Source organism: Anabrus simplex, chromosome 1 (assembly GCF_040414725.1).
Source record: "Anabrus simplex isolate iqAnaSimp1 chromosome 1, ASM4041472v1, whole genome shotgun sequence".
Taxonomy (NCBI): domain Eukaryota; kingdom Metazoa; phylum Arthropoda; class Insecta; order Orthoptera; family Tettigoniidae; genus Anabrus; species Anabrus simplex.
This window is the reverse complement of record NC_090265.1, coordinates 93,960,699-93,980,314: the sequence shown is the minus strand read 5'-3', so window position 1 is coordinate 93,980,314 and position 19,616 is coordinate 93,960,699. Positions and strand designations below refer to the sequence as shown.

Genomic DNA, 19,616 nt, shown 5'->3' with positions numbered 1-19,616 from the left:
TGACCTGAAAATTGGTGTTTGGGATCTCCTTTAAAAATAAAGAAACACGTATTTTTTGTTTTTGGAAAATACAATTCATGGTGGGGCTGAAAAGGGGGTGAAATTTTAAAATGAGTGTATCTATATCTCAAAACTTTTAAAGCTTATAGATGTAAAAATTGGTATTTAGAATCTCCTTTAAAAATAAAGAAACACATATATTTTTGTTTTCGGAAAATCCCAATAGGAAGGGTGGAAAAGGGTGAAAAACGGGTTGAATACCTTTAATGTAGCTACTTATATTTCAGAACCTGAAGATATTACAGACCTGAAAACTGGTGTTTGGGATCTCCTTTAAAAATAAATAAACACGTATCTTTTTAGTTTCGGAAAATCCAATTAATGGGGGGGGGGGGTGAAAAGGGGCAAATTTTTAAAATGAGTGTATCTATATCTCAAAACTTTTAAAGTTTATAGATGTAAAAATTGGTATTTAGAATCTCCTTTAAAAATAAAGAAACATGTATTTTTTGTTTTTGGAAAATCCCAATAGGAAGGGTGGAAAAGGGTGAAAAAAAGGTTGAATGCCTTTAATGAGGCTACTTATATTTCAGAACCTGGAGATATTACAGACCTGAAAATTGGTATTTGGGATCTACTTTAAAACTAAAGAAGCAGGTATTTTTTCGTTTTTGGAAAATCCAAATAATGGGGGGTGAAAAGGGGGGGTGAATTTTTAAAATAAGTGTGTCTACATCTTAAAACTTTAAAAGTTTACAGATGTAAAAATTGGTATTTAGAATCTTCCTTAAAAATGAAGGAAAACGTATTTTTTTGTTTTCTGTAAATCCCAATAGGATGGGTTTAAAAGGGTGAATAATAGGTTGAATGCCTTTAATGAGGATACATATATCTCAGAAACTGAAGATATTACAGAACTGAAAATTTGTATATGGGATCTCCTTTAAAAACAAAGAAACACGTATTTTTTTGCTTTTGGAAAATCCAATTAATGGCGGTTGAACAGGAGTGACAAATTGGGGTGAATTTTTTGAAAGACTATATCTACAGAATATCTGAGAAACGTAAATTGTTGCAGACGTAAAAAGTGTGTATTTAGAATCTCCTGTAAATGTAAAGAAACATAGGTGATTTATATTTGGAAACTCCACTTAAGGGGAACTAAAAGTGGTGAAATTTTAAAATGAGAATTTCTACAGTATATCTCAAAAAAGTTAACATGTTACAGAATTGAAAAATTCTATTTTTTATCTTATTAAAAATAAAGAAACATGTATTTTTAGTTTTCGGAAATACCACTTGGGTGGAGGGGGGGGGGTAAAATTGACTGAAGATAGTGTTGATTTCTTTTAATTAGGCTACTGATATCTCAAAAATGAAGATGTTACAGACGTGAAATTTGATGTTTTGAATCTGCTTTAAAAAGTAAAGAAATGCGTAATTTCCGAAAATCCAATGAGGGGGTGGGTTGAAATTATTGAAAAATTAATAGACTTAATTGTATGAGAATCCTTACATCTAATAAAAACTATATTTGTTACAGGCGTGAAAATTTGTATTTGGATCTCCTTTAAAATCAAAGATAAACGCATTTTGGGGGGGGATAATCTTGGAGGGGGCGGGAGTGAAAAGGAGTTGAGTTCCTTTCATGAGGACACATAAATCAAAAACTGAAGAAGTTAGAGTCATGATAATTGGTATTTATAAGATACTTTACAATTAAAGAAACGAGTTTGTTGCAGGAAAATTCACTTAGGGGAGGGGGGGAGTGTGAAAGATGTGAAAAAAGTGAATTATTTTTATGGGGATACTTATATCTCAAAACTGAAGGTTATAGACATGAACATTGGAGTTTGGAATCTTTTTTAAACATAAAGAAACACGCCTTCTTTTCTTTTTTTGGGGGGGGGGGGAATGAAACTAACGACGGTGGGGTGTAAAAGGAGGTTAGACCAATTGATTTTACTGTTTATTCATTCCATTCCTGACCCTGTCGAATGACTGGAAACAGTCTGTGGATATTCGATGTACTTATTGTGAGCATAAACTGATCATTTTTAATCTTTCCTGGGTTCGTTTTCAAGAGCCATCTTTTCCTTCGGGGAACGTTCTTTGATTACAGTAGATTCTCCTGGCATATAAATAAAAATTAAAAACATTTGAAATAAACGATAAGAATGAGATTGAATGTCCAATTGTTCACCTCTATAATAAGGTCAATAATGCACGGAAGTATGTCATTCGTATCGCCAGAAATTCCGCGTACTTGCCTACGCGCGACAATGGTGCTGGTCACAATGTCAAAAATGACAATGGCAGCAGATGGAATTTACCGCCAATTAGTGGTCTTGCATCTTGCTGTGGGGTCCATAACATCTATAATAATAATAATAATAATAATAATAATAATAATAATAATAATAATAATAATAATAATAATATTCTGGACCGTCGTCAAATGTGCGGACCGCGCTGGAAACGGGTCTGGACGGGTAATGACTACAAATGCAGTCTGGCCGCGGGTACAGTACTGCCAAGGCACCCAAGAAGACACCACGCCAAATCTCCTCAAGAATTTGATCCATATTAAAAATGCTTATAGGAAAAGATGGCAAACATTTAGGGACCGAACTGACCGGGTGGAATACATGGTCCTAGCCCGGGAAGTACGAAATCGATTGCTGGAAAGAAAGATTGAAAAATAGGAGGGAACTTGCCGTAATCTCTCAGAAAACGAGTCAGATCTCGAATTTTGACGGATTATATATAAATCGATATCCATTCAATTATAAATTTCAGTATAATACCGTAGCGAAGCACGGGTATCTTGCTAGTAATCCTATAAATTAATATTTGCCCCAATTTGTTCTCTTTAATTCCAACTTTATCTTCATGTTGTTATTAACTCGAGTAGTTCAATAAATTCCAGTGCTACATGCTACCTCTCTGTATAACATATGCATAACCATGACTGAAATGAAGGAACACAGTTATCAGGATAACTGGATTCTATATAATAATAATGAACAGTAAATCAAGAAATAATTTATCATGAAGAATCAAAACACAGGACAAGATATAAAAAATATTGATGCTGTCTCTTCCATACAAGAGTATGCTCAGTTTCTGGGTCAAAAAGTGTAATTGGTAAGCCTATTTGTGATTTACACATCAACTTTTACTTTGACCTATTAATAAAGTAAGTTGAAATGAAAATTATAAATTATTTTTCTAATATTTCTGTCTAATATTGCTGCCTATAAAGTGTGGATACTTGTGGTAATGATCAGATGTACTATATGATGGAGTCACTGCATGGTGTTGCTGCATAAGGCCAGTCAAAAATGTGTTTGACTAAAGCAGTATTATAATACCAATAATGAGTTAGCTGGAAAATTTATAATGTCCAATAAAGGACCATTTATATTGGTATTATAAATTTACTCATTCGGAACAAATGTTTCAGGTTCCCTATGGGAATCAACATCTATAAAGCAGTATTGCTGGGCTGAGTGGCTCAAACGGTTGAGACGCTGGCCTTCTGACCCCAACTTGGCATGTTTGATCCTGGCTCAGTCTGGTGGTATTTGAATGTGCTCAGGTACATCAGCCTCATGTCGGTAGATTTACTTGTACATAAAAGAACTCCTGCAGGACTAAATTTGGGCACCTCGGTGTCTCCAAAAACCGCAAAAGTAGTTAGTGGGATGTAAAGCAAATAACATTATTATTAAAGCAGTATTTTGAAATACTTTCTGGTTTTGGCCTGCTTGTGCATAGATATACAGCAAAATATATTAATTTTATGGTTCTTGAGTTTAAGGAGTTAAGGCCTAAAAATTAGCCCTGTGAAGATTGCAGTAATGAGGATTAGTAGACAAAGAAGAAGTATGAATATTATGCTGGATGGAAAAAAGGTAGCAGAAGTTATCAGTTCTAGTACCTTGGCAGCATTGTAACTCGAGATGGCCGTTGCTCAGATGAAATCACCAAAAGGATTCAGAAATTACCTCATTTTTACCAATAAGTCAGGAACCTCCTCTGGGACAGCCAAATTCCTTTTATTTCTAAGAAAACTTTACATCAGGCCTACTTTGTACCAATAATAACATATGGTCTGGAAACTTACACCATCAACAGAAGGGATAACAGCAGACTTCAGGCTGTGGAAATGAAAGTCCTGAGGTCAGTGCTGCAGAAAATGAGATGAGATAAGTTCCAGAATGAAAAGGTCTGTGAAGGCATCCAAGTGAAACCACTCAACAAAATTCTAGAAACATCAAGATTGAGATGGTTTGGTCATTTGAAGAGGATGGATCTGAAGAGGGTAGCACAAAAATGGTTTGACAAAGGTCTGGAGGGAAAGTAAGGAGTGGAAATTTATAAAGTTGAAGAAGTGTACTTACATAGACATAAGTGGAGCGCTCTCGCACCGCACCTGGGAAACTGGAGACAGTTACTTTCCCTCCAGATCTTTGTCAAAACATTTTATGCTCCAGAAGGGGACCGCGACATAAAAAGTTTGCGAAGGACTGCACCAGTATACACTACCTCAAGTGGGGCTAGTGGAAAAAGTGTGATACCCACATATTGGCAAGTTTAAATATCCATTAGCCTGTGATGTCTTTTGATAGTTACATGTGACACTCTGATGATGTCCATAAAATCACATGGCATGAAAAGTAGATTTTTATCCACTATAGACATTATTGTGTTTGAGTCAGTTGTTACAGGCTGTCAGAAGCGTTCTCAGTCATCAAGCCCACACTCACCATTTCTGAACTACGGTTGTTGCATTTGATACAAACAACACCTCTCTGGTAGCTCATTAAATAGTTTAAATTGCACTGAATAAAAACACATGTTTATTTGACACTATAGATCACTTAAAACTAACAAATACATCAAGACAGCACGCATGCCTAGTCGAGCTCCTCCATTTCCACTCTTCCTCCCACCATGCCACTTTCTCCCACTCTGAGTCCTTGACCAGTACTGCCACTGTCCCACATGTCGTCAGGTGAAATAAATAGAGCTAAGCAACCAAACATGCCGGCCACCTAATTTGGACTACAAATTACAAATGATTGAACAAATTGACATAGAAAGGAGTATGTACATTGCAAGTCACCAAAACGAAAAGAAAAAAAAAAAGAAAGAAAAAGAAAAGAAGGGAAACAATCGCACTGTAAACTCTGCATAGTTCAGTCATCTGATGCTGCAGTATAACAAAAGATACATGGACATATGAATCAATAGCAGAAAAAACACACAACTACACGTCCACAGATAATGGGTGCCTCGTGGGTCAGTAGGTAGGAAACAGGCATATCTAGGTCACTGGTTGTTGGTTAGGTTCCCTTGGCAGTGCGCACAGACACCACACGAACATGACCGTCAGCTCCAGGATGAACCTCCTCTATGATGCCAGTCTGCCACATAAAGGGTGGAAGATTGTCCTCCTTGATAAGGACAAGTGTTCCTGTCTGGACGTTGGTCTTTGGGTTGTGCCATTTGGTTCGCTGCTGTAATTGAGAGAGATAGTCACATGACCATCACTTCCATATTTGCTGTCAACACCACTGAACTAGCTGCCATCCGGATACATATGAAATTGAATTAGTAAAAGAGTCTGGTTCAGGGAAGGATGAGAGTGATTCACCAATCAAAAAATGTCCAGGAGTGAGGAAGGAAAATTCATCAGGATTGTTGGGTAAGGGGGTTATTGGTCGGGAGCTTAAGCACGCTTCAGTCTGAGTTAAAAGGGTGTACATTTCTTCAAAGGTGAGAAGTGTGTCTCCGGCGACCCTCTTGAGGTGATTCTTCACTGACTTGATTCCTGCTTCCCAAAGACCTCCAAAATGGGGAGCATGAGGTGGAATGAAGTGCCAGTCAGTATCTTCGTTGGACGCAAACTCCTTAACAGCAGACTGATGACTGCAGGACCTCATCAGGTGCTGCAACTCCTTCAGCTTTCTCATTACTCCAATGAATCAGGTTTCGTTATCACTAAAGATCTTGCTGCATCGTCCACGTCATGAGGTGAACCTCCGTAGAGCTGCAATGAATGCCTCAGTAGATAGACTGCTAACAAGCTCGAGATGAACTGCTTTCGTGACCATACACATGAAGAGGGCAATGTAACATTTGGTTCATGTCCTGCTCCTAGGGGTGCCATGCTTGACATACAAGGGACCTCCATAGTCAACTCCATAGTTGGAAAATGGTTTACTGGAGTTAACCCTTGCTGGGGGTAGCTGACCCATGAGTTGGTTTGCCGTGGTTGCCTTTAACTTGAAACAAGTGAGACAGTTGTGAATGACCTGTCTAACGATAGATTTTCCATTAGTGAACCGGAATCTCTGTCGTAGAGAATCTAACACCAAGTGACTTCCCGCATGTAAAAGCCTATGATGTTCATGCAGGATGATGAGATTGGTGATATGGTGTTTGGGATGCAATATGAAGGGATGTTTCTGGTCATAGGGGGCTGAAGAGTTTTCAAGTCTACCGCCCACCCTAATCAAATTGCACTGTCAAGAAAAGGATGGAGCGCCATAAGTTTGCTTTCAGATGGGATCGTCTTCCCCTGTTGCAGGTTATGTAGTTCTTGCGCAAAGGTGGAACGTTGCGACATGCCAACGACAACCTTCAAGGAATCACGTAACTCAGCCGTGGTCAATGGCCCATGATGCTTCTCAGTAACATTACTTCAAAGATTTTGAAGAAATCTAATCAAATAGGCTGTCACTTGTTGCAGTCTAGACCAACTGGAAAAGCATCTAAGGTAGTTGTCCAGGTTTTTTTTTTTTTTTTTTTTTTTTTGGTAGGGGCTTTACGTCGCACCGACACAGATAGGTCTTATGGCGACGATGGGATAGGAAAGACCTAGGAGTTGGAAGGAAGCGGCCGTGGCCTTAATTAAGGTACAGCCCCAGCATTTGCCTGGTGTGAAAATGGGAAACCACGGAAAACCATTTTCAGGGCTGCCGATAGTGGGATTCGAACCTACTATCTCCCGGATGCAAGCTCACAGCCGTGCGCCTCTACACGCACGGCCAACTCGCCCGGTAGTTGTCCAGGTTAAGGTTAACTGTCACGAGGCACATAGCTGGCGCTCGCTCTTCTGGTATGTTAGAGGTGGTTTCCTTTAAGACTGGCCAAGTTGATGGATGATTCTGCAGCCAACTACGTCCCACCATAGCAGTATTGTCTCAAGTTCCTGTGGTTCAAGTCCTCTTGAAATACAGTCTGCAGGATTGTCTTGTGAGGGAATGTGTTTCCAGTCTTCTACTCTTGACAAGTCCTGTATTTCTGACACCCTGTTAGCCACAAAAGTCTTCTAAGGATTGGGTGAACCTGCTATCCAAGCTAGAACTATCGTAGAGTCTGTCCAGTAATATCGAGCGTCAATTCTCATTTAATAAATCTTTATTGCAACCAATGGTCAAATAAAAGAATAGAATACATAGCACTATTCACTACAGAGACTTTTCAGAGAGTAGGCTCTCTTTGGGCACTCCAAAGCATGGTAACGGCCACAAAGTCTATTGCACCATCGACATACACAGTCACTATTCGGATCGTGAAAGCGGAGAGTAGCACAAGCCTTGTGGTGAAATCCGTGGACCGCTGCACAGGTCACCGCGTGTCTCAGTTCAAAACAACTTTGTTGCCAGTCAGTTGTAGTCATTGCGTCGGTTGTGTAGAAGTCACTCCATATTTCGGTCTTTTTAAATTTCAAATTACGCAGGAAGTCTTGGTATTCTGTCGTCGATTGCAGGGTCATAGAAAACAGTAGGTCTTCGATGAAAAACAGTTCTCTTGTCAGTTCGTAAACAAGTCTTGAAGGCGTGTATTTGGACACACAAAGGATTCGTTTAAGGAAGGTAGCTTTAACCCTTTCTAATTCCTTTAGGTCTTTCTTTTTCAAGAAGGTCCATATTAGTTCTAAACCGTAAGTTGCAATTGGAGTAATCTTTAGATGAAACAGTTTCATTGCTGTCTCAATTGATAATTGGTCGATGTGCTCTATATCATTTATTGCTATTATTGCTGCAAGAGATCTTTCTTTCACGTGAGGTGAGAATGTTTTGCCGTTCATTTGGAGAGTTATTCCAAGGTATTTGAAAGAGTTCACAGAATTTAGAAGAGAATCTTCAAAATAGAAAGTATCTGCAGCCGCTCATTTTCCTCCTTTTCTAAAAACCATCACTGCTGTTTTCTCTTTGTTAACTTCCAAACCGGCCTCTTCACACCATTTTGACAGTCTATCAAGTGCTGTTTGTAGTTCTTCTCTACAAGACGCGACAATTACCATGTCGTCTGCGTATAGATAGATACTTGTCTGCTCTGTGACGATGGCTTTCGTTATGTCATATATTGCGACATTAAAGAGTAGTGGACTCAAAGGATCTCCTTGAAGAACTCCTACAGTCTGTAGGATTGGCTTAGACTTTGTTAAGTCATCATCAATTCTTACATAATTTTCCGATAATATATTTTTTATCAATTTTATGTAACAGTTTTCACCGCAAATCTCTCTTAATTTCTGGAGGATCAATTTTCTACTTGTAGAATCGAATGCTTTGCGAAAGTCAACAAACACCGCATACAATTTTCCTTTCTGTACTTTAAGTGCCTCTTGAATGTCTTCCATCAAACAATGTACTGCCTGTAACGTTGAACGACCTCTTCTGAACCCGAATTGTTCTTCCGGTAATTTGTCATCTAGTAGATCATTCAGACGGTTTGCTAGAGCCTTCGTTAATATCTTCAAAAGTGTACACTCTAAAGAAATTCCTCGGTATGCATCTGGGTTGTTCACATCTCCTTTGCCTTTATACATCACCTTTATAGTTGATTCTCTCCACTTATCTGGAATTTTCCCTTGTCTGAGACATTGATTCAAGAGTTCTGTAATTGAGTCCTTTAGTATAGCCCAGCTGTCTTTAATATGTTCGTAAAATATATTATCAGGTCCCCCTGCTTTACCGTTTTTACTGTTCCGGACGATGTCTTCTAATTCATCTGTCATAAATGTTTGATTGGAGCTCTGTCATTGCCATCTTCGTCGATCAAGTCTCGTGTCTCTTTTGCTTGGAGTAGTGAGGTGAAGTGATCTTCCCAGACTTCCAATGGGATCTGTCTTGTGAATTTCGGTTGCCTCTGCTTCAGAATTGAAGAAGGCTCTTCTTCGGCTTTCTTTAGTAGATTTTCCTGAGATATTTTCTGAAACTGTTTCTTTGCTTCTTTAACTACCCTTTTGTATTCTTTTCTTCTTACTGCATATTCTCATTTTGATAGCTACAAACACCTTATCCATCAATCGGCTCAATAGTACAGCACCACATACCTCCAGCCAAGGTAACGAGATTTGCTTTAGAGGAGCCACTCTTGACTTAGCAGTCAACAGGGAGACGGTAACATCACCATTAATACTAATGCACCGCAGGAAAATACGGGCACTATACGCTTTCTCCGATGCGTCCGAGAAACCATGTAGCTCCAGGCGCACCATTGCTCCGTTACATGTGACTCTCTTTGGTATGACGATGTTACTCAGTACAGATAGGTGTTTATGGGTATTTATCCATGAAATTTCAATTTGGTTGGGGAGGGACTCATCCCAGCCTACTTGTTGTTGCCAAAGTGTTTGGATGAAGAGTTTGCATCATACAATAACTGGACCAAGTAGTCCCAGAGGATCAAATATGACTGCTACAGTAGCCAGAATAGTGCATTTAGTCCACTGTGGAGGAGCATCCTTAGTTGATGTAACTCCGAACTTGAATATATCTTCAACAGGGTGCCAGAGAATAACAAGTGTTTTCACATCTTCAAAATTTAAATTACAAGGGACCTGATTTTCTTGAAATTCTAAAGGAATGGATGCCAATATGTCAGGGTGATTAGCACGCCATTTCCTAAGTCTAAATCCTGCTGTGTTTAGAAGGGAAGTCAGTTCCGCCTGTAACTGATGGGCATCTTGGATGGAGTTCATTCCAGTCAGCAGGTCATCAACATAGAAATCATGTGTCACAACTCCACAGGCTCGTGGAAATCTTCATTGCTCTTCCCTTGCCAACTGAATCAGACATCTGGTTGCCAAGAATGGAGCTGCTGCTGTTCCATAGGTCACCATTGTAAGCCTATAGGTCTTCAGCGATTGATGGGATGAACTGCGCCATACAATTCTCTGTAAATCATGGTCTTCAGGATGGACGTTGATCTGGCGGTACTTTTTCTCTATATCTACAGTTATGACGTACTTGTGGGTACAAAACCGAAGGGCAATGGAGAACAGATCTTGTTGCACTGTGGGTCTGACCATCATGATGTCATTAAGAGATACTGACGTAGTTTTAGACGACGCATCAAAGACTACCCTAACCTTCATCGTAGTGCTACCTTTCTTTACAACAGCATGATGGGGCAAGTAGTGGGGTCCTTGACTTTGAATAGGGGCATGTGTTTCAGTTGGTGATATTCTTGCATGAAGTTAGTATATTCCTCCTTCAGTGCAAGCTGTCTTTCCAGTCTTCTCTCCAAGTAACGTTTCTTAGCAGTGTCCAGTGAGTCTCCTAGGTTGCTCTGATTGGAACGAAGGGGCAGTTTAACCATCAAATGGCCCTTTTCTTCTCAAATGGTGTGCCTCTGAAAGTGTTCTTCACATTCCCTTTCTTCCTATGTGAGTGAATTGGTCCTCACTTCTTCCTGTGCCCAGAAACTCTCATCCTGTGCTTGCAGCATATCACCCTTCAAAAATAAAGCCTTAGTTGTAGCACTTCGATGCTGTACATAGTGGTTGGGTATACAGCCAGCAAATACCCAGCCAAGAGTTGTGTTTTGAGGAGTGGGATAGTCTTCTCTTGTGCGCTGCCCGGGTAGTAAGATATCATAGAACACACTTGCTCCCAGGAGAAGATCAATATTGTGTGGTTGGTTAAACCGTGAGTCTGCTAATACTATGTCCGCAGGCAAGTTCCAGTCATCACAGTTAATTCAAGTAGTAGGAAGTTAACCAGTTATTTGTCCTAACACAGAGCAAACAATGGATTTCCCATAATCACTAACTCTGGAAGAGATGGAAACTTGGCAAATATGTGAAGATTCCACTCTTTTCATATTGTTGATGCCACTGATTGGCATGGAATGGTGACTTCGTTTGAGTTCTAGTCGGTTTGCAAGGCCATGCGACATGAAATTCATCTGAGAACCGCTGTCCAGTAAGGCTCGACATTCATGAACCCTACCACTACTGTCCCTAATATGAACCACAGCAGTTGATAGGAGAACTTCGTGGTGTTGAAATGCTCCTTTCAAAGAGCAATATGACTGCTGTTGTGGGGGATAGCCTGTCGAATTTGATGACCTCTGGTTGTCTTGCTGATAATGTAGCACGGTGTGATGCCTTTGGTTACACATTCTACAACTGCCTGAAGTGCAACTGCTTGCAATGTGGTCACCTTTCAAACAATTGAGACAGAGCCTGTGGTCTCTAATTAACTTGATACAGTAATTAACAGACATAACCTTTAATTTAGAACACCGATAGAAAAAATGAGAATCACCGCAAAGTTCACATGATGAGGGAATGGAGGTGTATGAACTGGTGGAAGGCTTGGAAGATCCGCTGACCTTGCCTATTTCTTGCTTCTCTGCTCCAGTCTTATGGGAGGAGACGATTTCTAGTGTCTGGCATTTACTTTCAAGAAAGAGGATTAAGTCTTGTAAACTTGGGCATTTGTCCCCTGAGGTCAAGTTCTCCCACTGTTTAGCTAGACTTAGGCTTATCCATTGGAGTACTAAATGTGATAGGATGATCTCATGCAAGGGGTCTTAATTTTCAGGGCTTCTATCGCATTGAGATTGCTACACAGCTGATTTATGAGCACTCGTAGGTCTTTGGGCAATCACATATTGTAAGAAATACATTGTAGAAAATAAGTCAAACAATTGCTCTTGGTCTATCTTTGATCTCATGAGATTTCTTACAATATGCTTAAACAAAATAATTCACAAAAGAAGCAGAGAAATCTGATAGTGAGTTTGTCACTTCTTACCGATTCCTTTAATTGTGCCTCACAGTATCATAAGCAGATCGAGATTGCGGTCATAAATAAAAAATTCATTAAAACTAGTAATTTCAGAAGGCATTTTTATAGTTTTTCATATTCGAACGTGTTGCAATGAGCGGGAGAGACAGATCAGTAAAGAGAACTCTAGCGACACTTGCCGGAAGTATCTCGAGGACGAGTCTAGTGTGCTGCTTTGGGTTTAATCACCCTTTCACCAATTATCAATGATCCAATCTTTTCCTCCGCGCATCTGATATTTTGACATTCGTATTGAAGCCGCTGTTTGGTGAGTGATGCTATGCCCGTTACGCAAATATTTAGCATTGTTTCACCGTATTTCTCTTTTTTCTTCCCGTAAAATTAAATTTATGCCTCTGTGGTGTAGTGGTTAATGTGATTAGCTGTTACCCCGGAGGTCCAGGTTCGATTCCCGGCCCTTCCACGAAATTTGAAAAGTGGTACGAGGGCTGGAACGGGGTCAACTGAGTAGAGGTGGGTTCAATTCCCACCTCAGCCATCCTCAAAGTGGTTTTCCATGGTTTCCCACTTCTTCCCAAGGCAAATGCCGGGATAGTACCTAACTTAAGGCCACGGCCGCTTCCTTCCCTCTTCCCTGCCTGTCCTTTCCAATCTTCCCATTCCTCCACAAGGCCCCTGTTCAGCATAGCAGGTGAGGCTGCGTGGGTGAAGTACTGGTTATCCTCCCCAGCTGTATCCCCCGACACAAAGTCTGGTGCTCCAGGACACTACCCTTGAGGCGGTATCCCTCGCTGAGTCCGAGAGAAAAACCGACCCTGGAGGGTAAACGGATGAAGAAAGAAGAAGAAAATTAAATTCGTTCTAACAATAATAAAGCTCCTAAATGACCAATTTTAGCATGCTTTTCAATTTGGTTTGCTTTTTGGTCAAGTTCAGATACCGTAAAACTTTTTTTTCTGATTTCATTGCCCATATCCTACTTTTCAATTTAAGATTGTTTTCTGTAATCTGGTATTTAATTTTCTCATCTGTATATTTTTTTAGATTTAACAGGGTGTAAACAGTTCCTTACTCTCTCTTACTGAATTTACAAACACATAAAACTGCATTTAAATTGAAAAATATGAAATATCTGCATTTATTAAATAAAATACACAATCGTCGAACCCTGGACTCACACTTACTTCTTACCTGCTTACTTACACGTACGTTATTTGAAGGGCGCCAGCTACCACTCAGTGCAGCAATAATAGAATGAGAATCTTGACTATCTCTAGGGTGTGGGGTAATAAGCTTACTTTTGACAACATACCATATAAGTTCTGGGAAAAGGAGATTGGCGTTCGGTTTCCCCATTAATTTTGAGGTTAAGATATTTTACTGTCATTGAAATAAAACTATGAATTCGTTTGATAGAACAAAATATATTTTTTAAATAATATATAAAAAATTGTGAGTCTTGTTGCGATAAAACAGATGAGAATATGAAATTATGACATTGCAACTGAAAGAAACTAGGCATGAATTTGAATTCTTCTTGACCGGACATTTAACAATTTATACAAAATATATCCCTCACTGTTTCACTTGACTGTACCTTCAACACTTTGAGTGTAATTACGATGTATTCCTTAAATCTGGTGTTTACTGTAGATGTGTCACGCTTAATTTGGTGATGTATCCATGTAACTGCTTCTTCTCCATATCATATGACTTCTTTGTAAGTCTGGATGGTATTACTTCATTGCAAGTGGTATCCTTCGATGACTCCATGGTAAGCCTTTGCGTCCGTATCTTCAACTAGGTGACCGACCAACTTTGGCCTCACTCTCTCAATAACCAACAACTAATGGCTCATTGAGTCTTCTTCATCTCGTTCACACTCATTGACTCTCGTTGACTGACCGACTTAGGCCCTCTGCTTCCAATTGAATAATGACTGTTCACTTATCCATTTTGGCTTCTTCACTGTACTGCTTCCGTTTAACTAATGACTGACGCTACAATATGCAGCCACCTTTTATAGACGTTGCATGGCACACCTACGTAATCTCCAGAAATAACTATTATTTACTCCCACCAGCCTCAAACTGTTGCATGTAATGGTGAAATGCCCTGGGGCTCCTGAGTATCTGAGCGCATTGCTAAATGCTCACGATGATGTAGCCATGATGTGGCGATGACTTGACAGAAATGTCAGCAGTATTGCACAGTATAGCAATGTCATATCCAACATCTGATATATAATAATTCTCACTGTGCATGTCTTGCGTGTTATTCTACACATACGTATATATGCATACATCTAAGTACAATCCTGCAAGCGACAAGCATTGCAAAATTGAATTGAATAAGAATGATAATTACAATAATAGTAATAATATCACAGATAAAATAATAATAATACTGATATAATAATGATAATAATAATAATAATAATAATAATAATAATAATAATAATAATAATAATAATAATAATAATAATAATAATAAAAATACAGATATCATCTTGTAACGGGATTTGAACCGTTACAAGGGATACTCGTAGACTTTCCTTGATATAGAAACGAGACTTGTACTCCTTTCTCGTTTGTGGCTGACGTATGAAGATATGGTATTGCCCCCATTATTCCCGAGCTAAACCCAGCCAGTGAGCGAGAGATCCTGAGGTGGACCGTTTGATCATTGGCTATCACTTTCTAGAGGCATTTAAGGGAAATTAAGGGTTGATGACCAAGCAGGATAAAAGAAATGTTAAAACAACACTCTGACATTTATTCACATATGCAAATAATAAATGAAAATATTCTTGATGATATTCCTTTTTTTACATTGAACCTCCATAATATTTTATTTCTTCCTCGGTTTTGAGTGACACGTGTTCTTAATCTCCAGCCTTACTGTGCTCTAATGAAAATCAAAGAAAAATTAGGCCTCTTGCCTTTCCAAATCAAAATATTTGATTGAAAGAATTTAAAAAAATTAACATAGAGGTTCATAAAATAATTAAACAACTGTCTTGCTAACGAGGGTTTTACAATAAATGTGTTCAAAGCTTTACCAATTCAGAGTAGTCTCAACACGTGGTTTTAAGATGAACTCAACTAAATTTATCATTCACAGTATTTAATATTAGTCAATGACACCAACATGAACTTCAGTAGAAAATGAAAATTGATTTCAAAATTCTCAAAATTAATTAATTATTATTCTGATTATTATTATTGTTAATCTCTCATCATTTAATTAACCCATGCTTCACTGTCACACGATCATGTTCTCATTAATTTTCCACTGCATCATTTACCTAACGATCGTCATTAACATTCCAGAATAATTATTTTCCAATTAATTATTATGACTTATTTTCATCATAACTCAAAGTAATTATGCGGCTAACGAACTTCTACATCTGATCTTTGTATTGCATTTCCATTCAAATTAATCTTAAAATCTTTCAAAGTTCAACTATAAATGTGTCAGAAATTTATGTTATCCACGTGTGAGCTAGTTAAATAAATTTTATTTACAAATCGAGTGCCTTCGTAAGATAACGAGATGATCTTTCCTTTTAAATCTCGCTAATGAAGAAAATAAATCCTTTTCTAGTCTTCCTCGACTTAAGTTGATCAAATTTTCCCTTAAGGGCATGAAAATTACTTCTTAAGGCAGCACACAACGATGAATGTAATCTGCGTCGCAGCAAGTGCACGACCAGATCAAATTAAATTGGACCAACATGATACAAGAGAAATATACGTATTTACATATACACACACATTCACACTAGGAAACACGTATTTTATGTACATTATTTACATCGAATCCTGTTTTGGCAAGTTTATTCATGATTTTTACGAATGGTCAGGTCACGTAATATCTAGCAGAAATAATCTGTGTACTGAAATTATTCTTCATTAATGGTGACTAGTGATCGAAGTCATGGGTATCACTTGGTAGAAACACATTTCACATATCGATGTGAGTTCATCTAACTCTTGAAATTATAATGGAAGATTCTAGTAAAATCCATAAGCACTACCATCGCTTGGGCTACAGTTGAAACTATCACGAGCGTGAGCCTTAATCGTATTATTTTTATTCCCTACCTGTGAAATACACTCGCAACACATACTCCAATAATTATAATCTGTCTTGCGCTCCCAATACACAAGAATAAGTCAAATATCATCATTAAATCATCAATCGCTCAATTACACAACAAACATCCCTCAGGATTTGTCATATTCCAGGCCCTTCATGAACAGAGCACATTTGATCTCGCATATAAGGACTCTACTGTAAATTTATGGCTCACGAGCGTTTAATTCTGTTTTACCCGATCTTTAGTCAATATTATTATTATTTAAGTGATTATTACATCTACTGATCCTCGTGGAATATCATAAAATTAGATGACTTCATCATAAATACAGCAAGTGATCTTGAAAGACACTAGGTTCGACCCTATTCACTCAAAATGTACACGTAAATTTCAGTCCAATAACTTTCAACATTACAAGGGAAATAGATTTATTGCGTGGTCAGTGATTTTTAAATATTAAGCTCCTAAGCATGGGAAATCATTCAAAGACAACCTACATGTCTACTCTAACAGATTCAAAATTTCATTCACACGTACCTAGTCTACCACGACACCTTAAGAAGTGGAAAAATGAAATGTTTCTAACTACAACAAACTAATAGATCTACAACTTAAAGAAGAAAGACCTCTAGTTGTACAAAAGGTGAGACAGATAAATTAAATTGAAAGGTACTCAAGTTTTAGATGGAGTTCGGTCCCCGTCGGCAGTCAGTTATTCCAGCATTTTCCTGCGGTCAGTTTCCTTCCAATTACCAGATACGCCTCACATTTTACAGCTCCATGGAGACTTTGTAGCAGGTGTCCTGCGATGAAGTTGTGTTATAGATGGTTGTGGAATTGTCCATCTTGAGGTGTTCAGCTTCTAAGACGACTTCTGTAGAATTCCGGTCACAAGCTGTAACTGAGATGACAAGATTAAGTATTTGCACAAGCACACGTCGAACGTTAATAACTCGTCTACACAGTCACACTTAACTTAGTTCTTAATGCGTGTTTTACTCCATAGGAATTCGCTAATTATCTCGCTAAATTCTGGCAGAACGGGCGTCGACTGAACTGGAAATCATTTCTCCACGTGGTCGGATAACATAGCGTCGCACATCCAAGTCTAGAGTTCAGAATAGCAGCACAGCGAAGAATATTCAGAGAGAGAGAGCAATACAGCGAAGGGTATTCAGAGAGCAATTTACTCGTAACAAGGCCTTTTTATATTATCGGCCTGGGAGGTGTGATCTTCAACGAGAACGATAATTTTCTGATGGGTCTCATTTAATTGGCTCAGACTATTCCAGATTCAGAATGTGAGTTGCGCGCGTGCGGCGGTAGTCACGTGATTTGCCTCGACCTTGGCACCGTCCGGGCCATGTATCACCCCTCTGAATGACGAAGAAAACTCGTTCTTAGCTCGCCATTACTTCCCCAATGACACATTGCAGTTCCAAGCAGACAATAAAACTTTTAATTTCCACTTGTCGAAAATATGCACAATATCGCCAATTTTAACGGGGACAGTATGTTCATTGTTATCTGAATTGGAACTTATACTAAATTTTGATGGCAATACATCATTTTTGGGAGATGGACGCTTCCTGTGTTTGACATTTTTCTATTTGTGAACAGGATACACAATGAAAACAGAAAGAAGTTTGATTGATGTGCTTACACTGAAATCTGTTTTATGAGAAGAATTGCTAGGTACCTAAAGAGATCCTACTATATCACCTTGCCTAGAAATAGTTTACTTCCATTTCTTTCTTAAACCGCATTTGGAAGGGAAACTATGGAACGTCAATTTTCATGCTTTTTTAGTGTCAACCGAAATACAGAGAGGTACACAACAGTGCACCTTCTTCTCAACCTCACAGACACTCACCAACAGAAACAATATTCACAATAAATTGCACAAAATCAACACAGCATCATAATTACTCCGCATATCACAATGCTGAGTCGCAGTATGGGGATCAGTTCGGTTGAGAAACAAACCTATTACATCCAAGAGACACATCTTTGCTCCTTAAATGACTTTCTTTATTATATCTGGAAACATCCCTTTTTAGTTTCAAGTCAGTGAACACGGTCGAGCCGCTTTTTCAGTGACAAATTAGTAGCTATGTCCCAGCCTTGTATATCTCGTAGGCAACGATAGAGCTAAACAACCAAACAACGGTTACTATTTTTGAACAACACAATAAAGCACTACAGATGCTTGAGTATATATTACATGCCTTTTCAGTTGCCTGAATTATATTCTTTCCTCTCCAAAAATAATAAAGCATAAGATGCTGAAAATTCTCGTTAAGCTTTTCCACAGTTCATCAATCGAATCACCATATTAAACAACTTATTTACCAGAATGTGGTCACATCTCAGTAACAGACCTGTGTCAAACATTCACCTTCCCTCTCCTTCACCTCTTTCCATCCAGTTTTTAGCGGACTAAATTCCAAACAAACCAATTTACTGAGATTAGAAAAGATGTTCTGTCAATCATGATCTAATTAAGCCCTATCACAGTATAAATATCATACAGTGATTTACTCTGTTTTTTGTGTGTGTGTACCCTCTGACAATTAAAACTCTTTCATTTTTTCAGGTATCTTTGTCGCTACTATTCTGATCTTAGGAGAATACTTTTACAATCGAAGAAAGCGAGCTAAAGCAGGTGAACTTATACAGCCATTTGTCATCTGACTGCCTTATGTAAAATATACTTGATGAAATTACCATAACTGTAAATATTTTTACTCATTACCGACTTGTATGTGATAAATAAAGTTTTATGATGAATTTGACTTAATTATAAAATACACTGGCTGGAAATGAAATCCCAGCACCAAGAAGGAGTTGTGCTAGATAAACCAAATTCTGGAGCCGTGTTTGCACATCTGAAAGATGATGCCTAGGGACCTGAAAAATTAGCATCTATTTGTTTCAAAATTAGCATCTATCTTTTTTCCAAAATTAGCATCCATTTTCCCAAAATTAACATCTATTTACAAAGTTAAAATAATTGCATGGTATTATTAATTTTAACAATTCCAAGTTTATGAAGTGCTATTATTGTCCTTGGTTCACATACAATACAAATTCATTATTCAGATAAAAGCATTGTCAGTACTTCGGCATTGCTTTTTTTTCAAATTGCTCCGTCTGTCTGTAACACTGTGTTGTAATGGGACAACACACGCTCGCTTATCTACATTGCTCATTGGGGTCCACAACAACTCAAGACAGTATTTAGCAAATATGCTGAACTCTGTCTGAACTGCAGTTAATGCAAGCATGCCATCACATTTTTCACTTTCTTTCATCTGGGTTTGAATTGCATGTTTCAGAGAACAGTAACCAGACCAGATATTGTTTCATGAGAGATCTGTTACTCCAAATAATTTCTCAAGCTCATGTAATTTAACAGTGTTATTCAAAATTATATTTTTTGGATACAAAGC

General features: G+C 38.3%; 1 protein-coding gene across 1 annotated transcript in view; it reads left to right on the top strand.

Moving 5' to 3' along the window:
- Ir93a (Ionotropic receptor 93a) overlaps positions 1 to 18,891 on the top strand; it is a 177,033-nt gene extending 158,142 nt beyond the window's left edge. Inside the window, exon 19 of the mRNA XM_067135809.2 lies at positions 18,761 to 18,891. Coding sequence (XP_066991910.2) covers positions 18,761 to 18,858 — 98 coding nt within the window. The 3' untranslated portion in view covers positions 18,859 to 18,891. The remainder of the gene's footprint in view (positions 1 to 18,760) is intronic.
- The last annotated feature ends 725 nt before the right edge of the window (positions 18,892 to 19,616 follow it).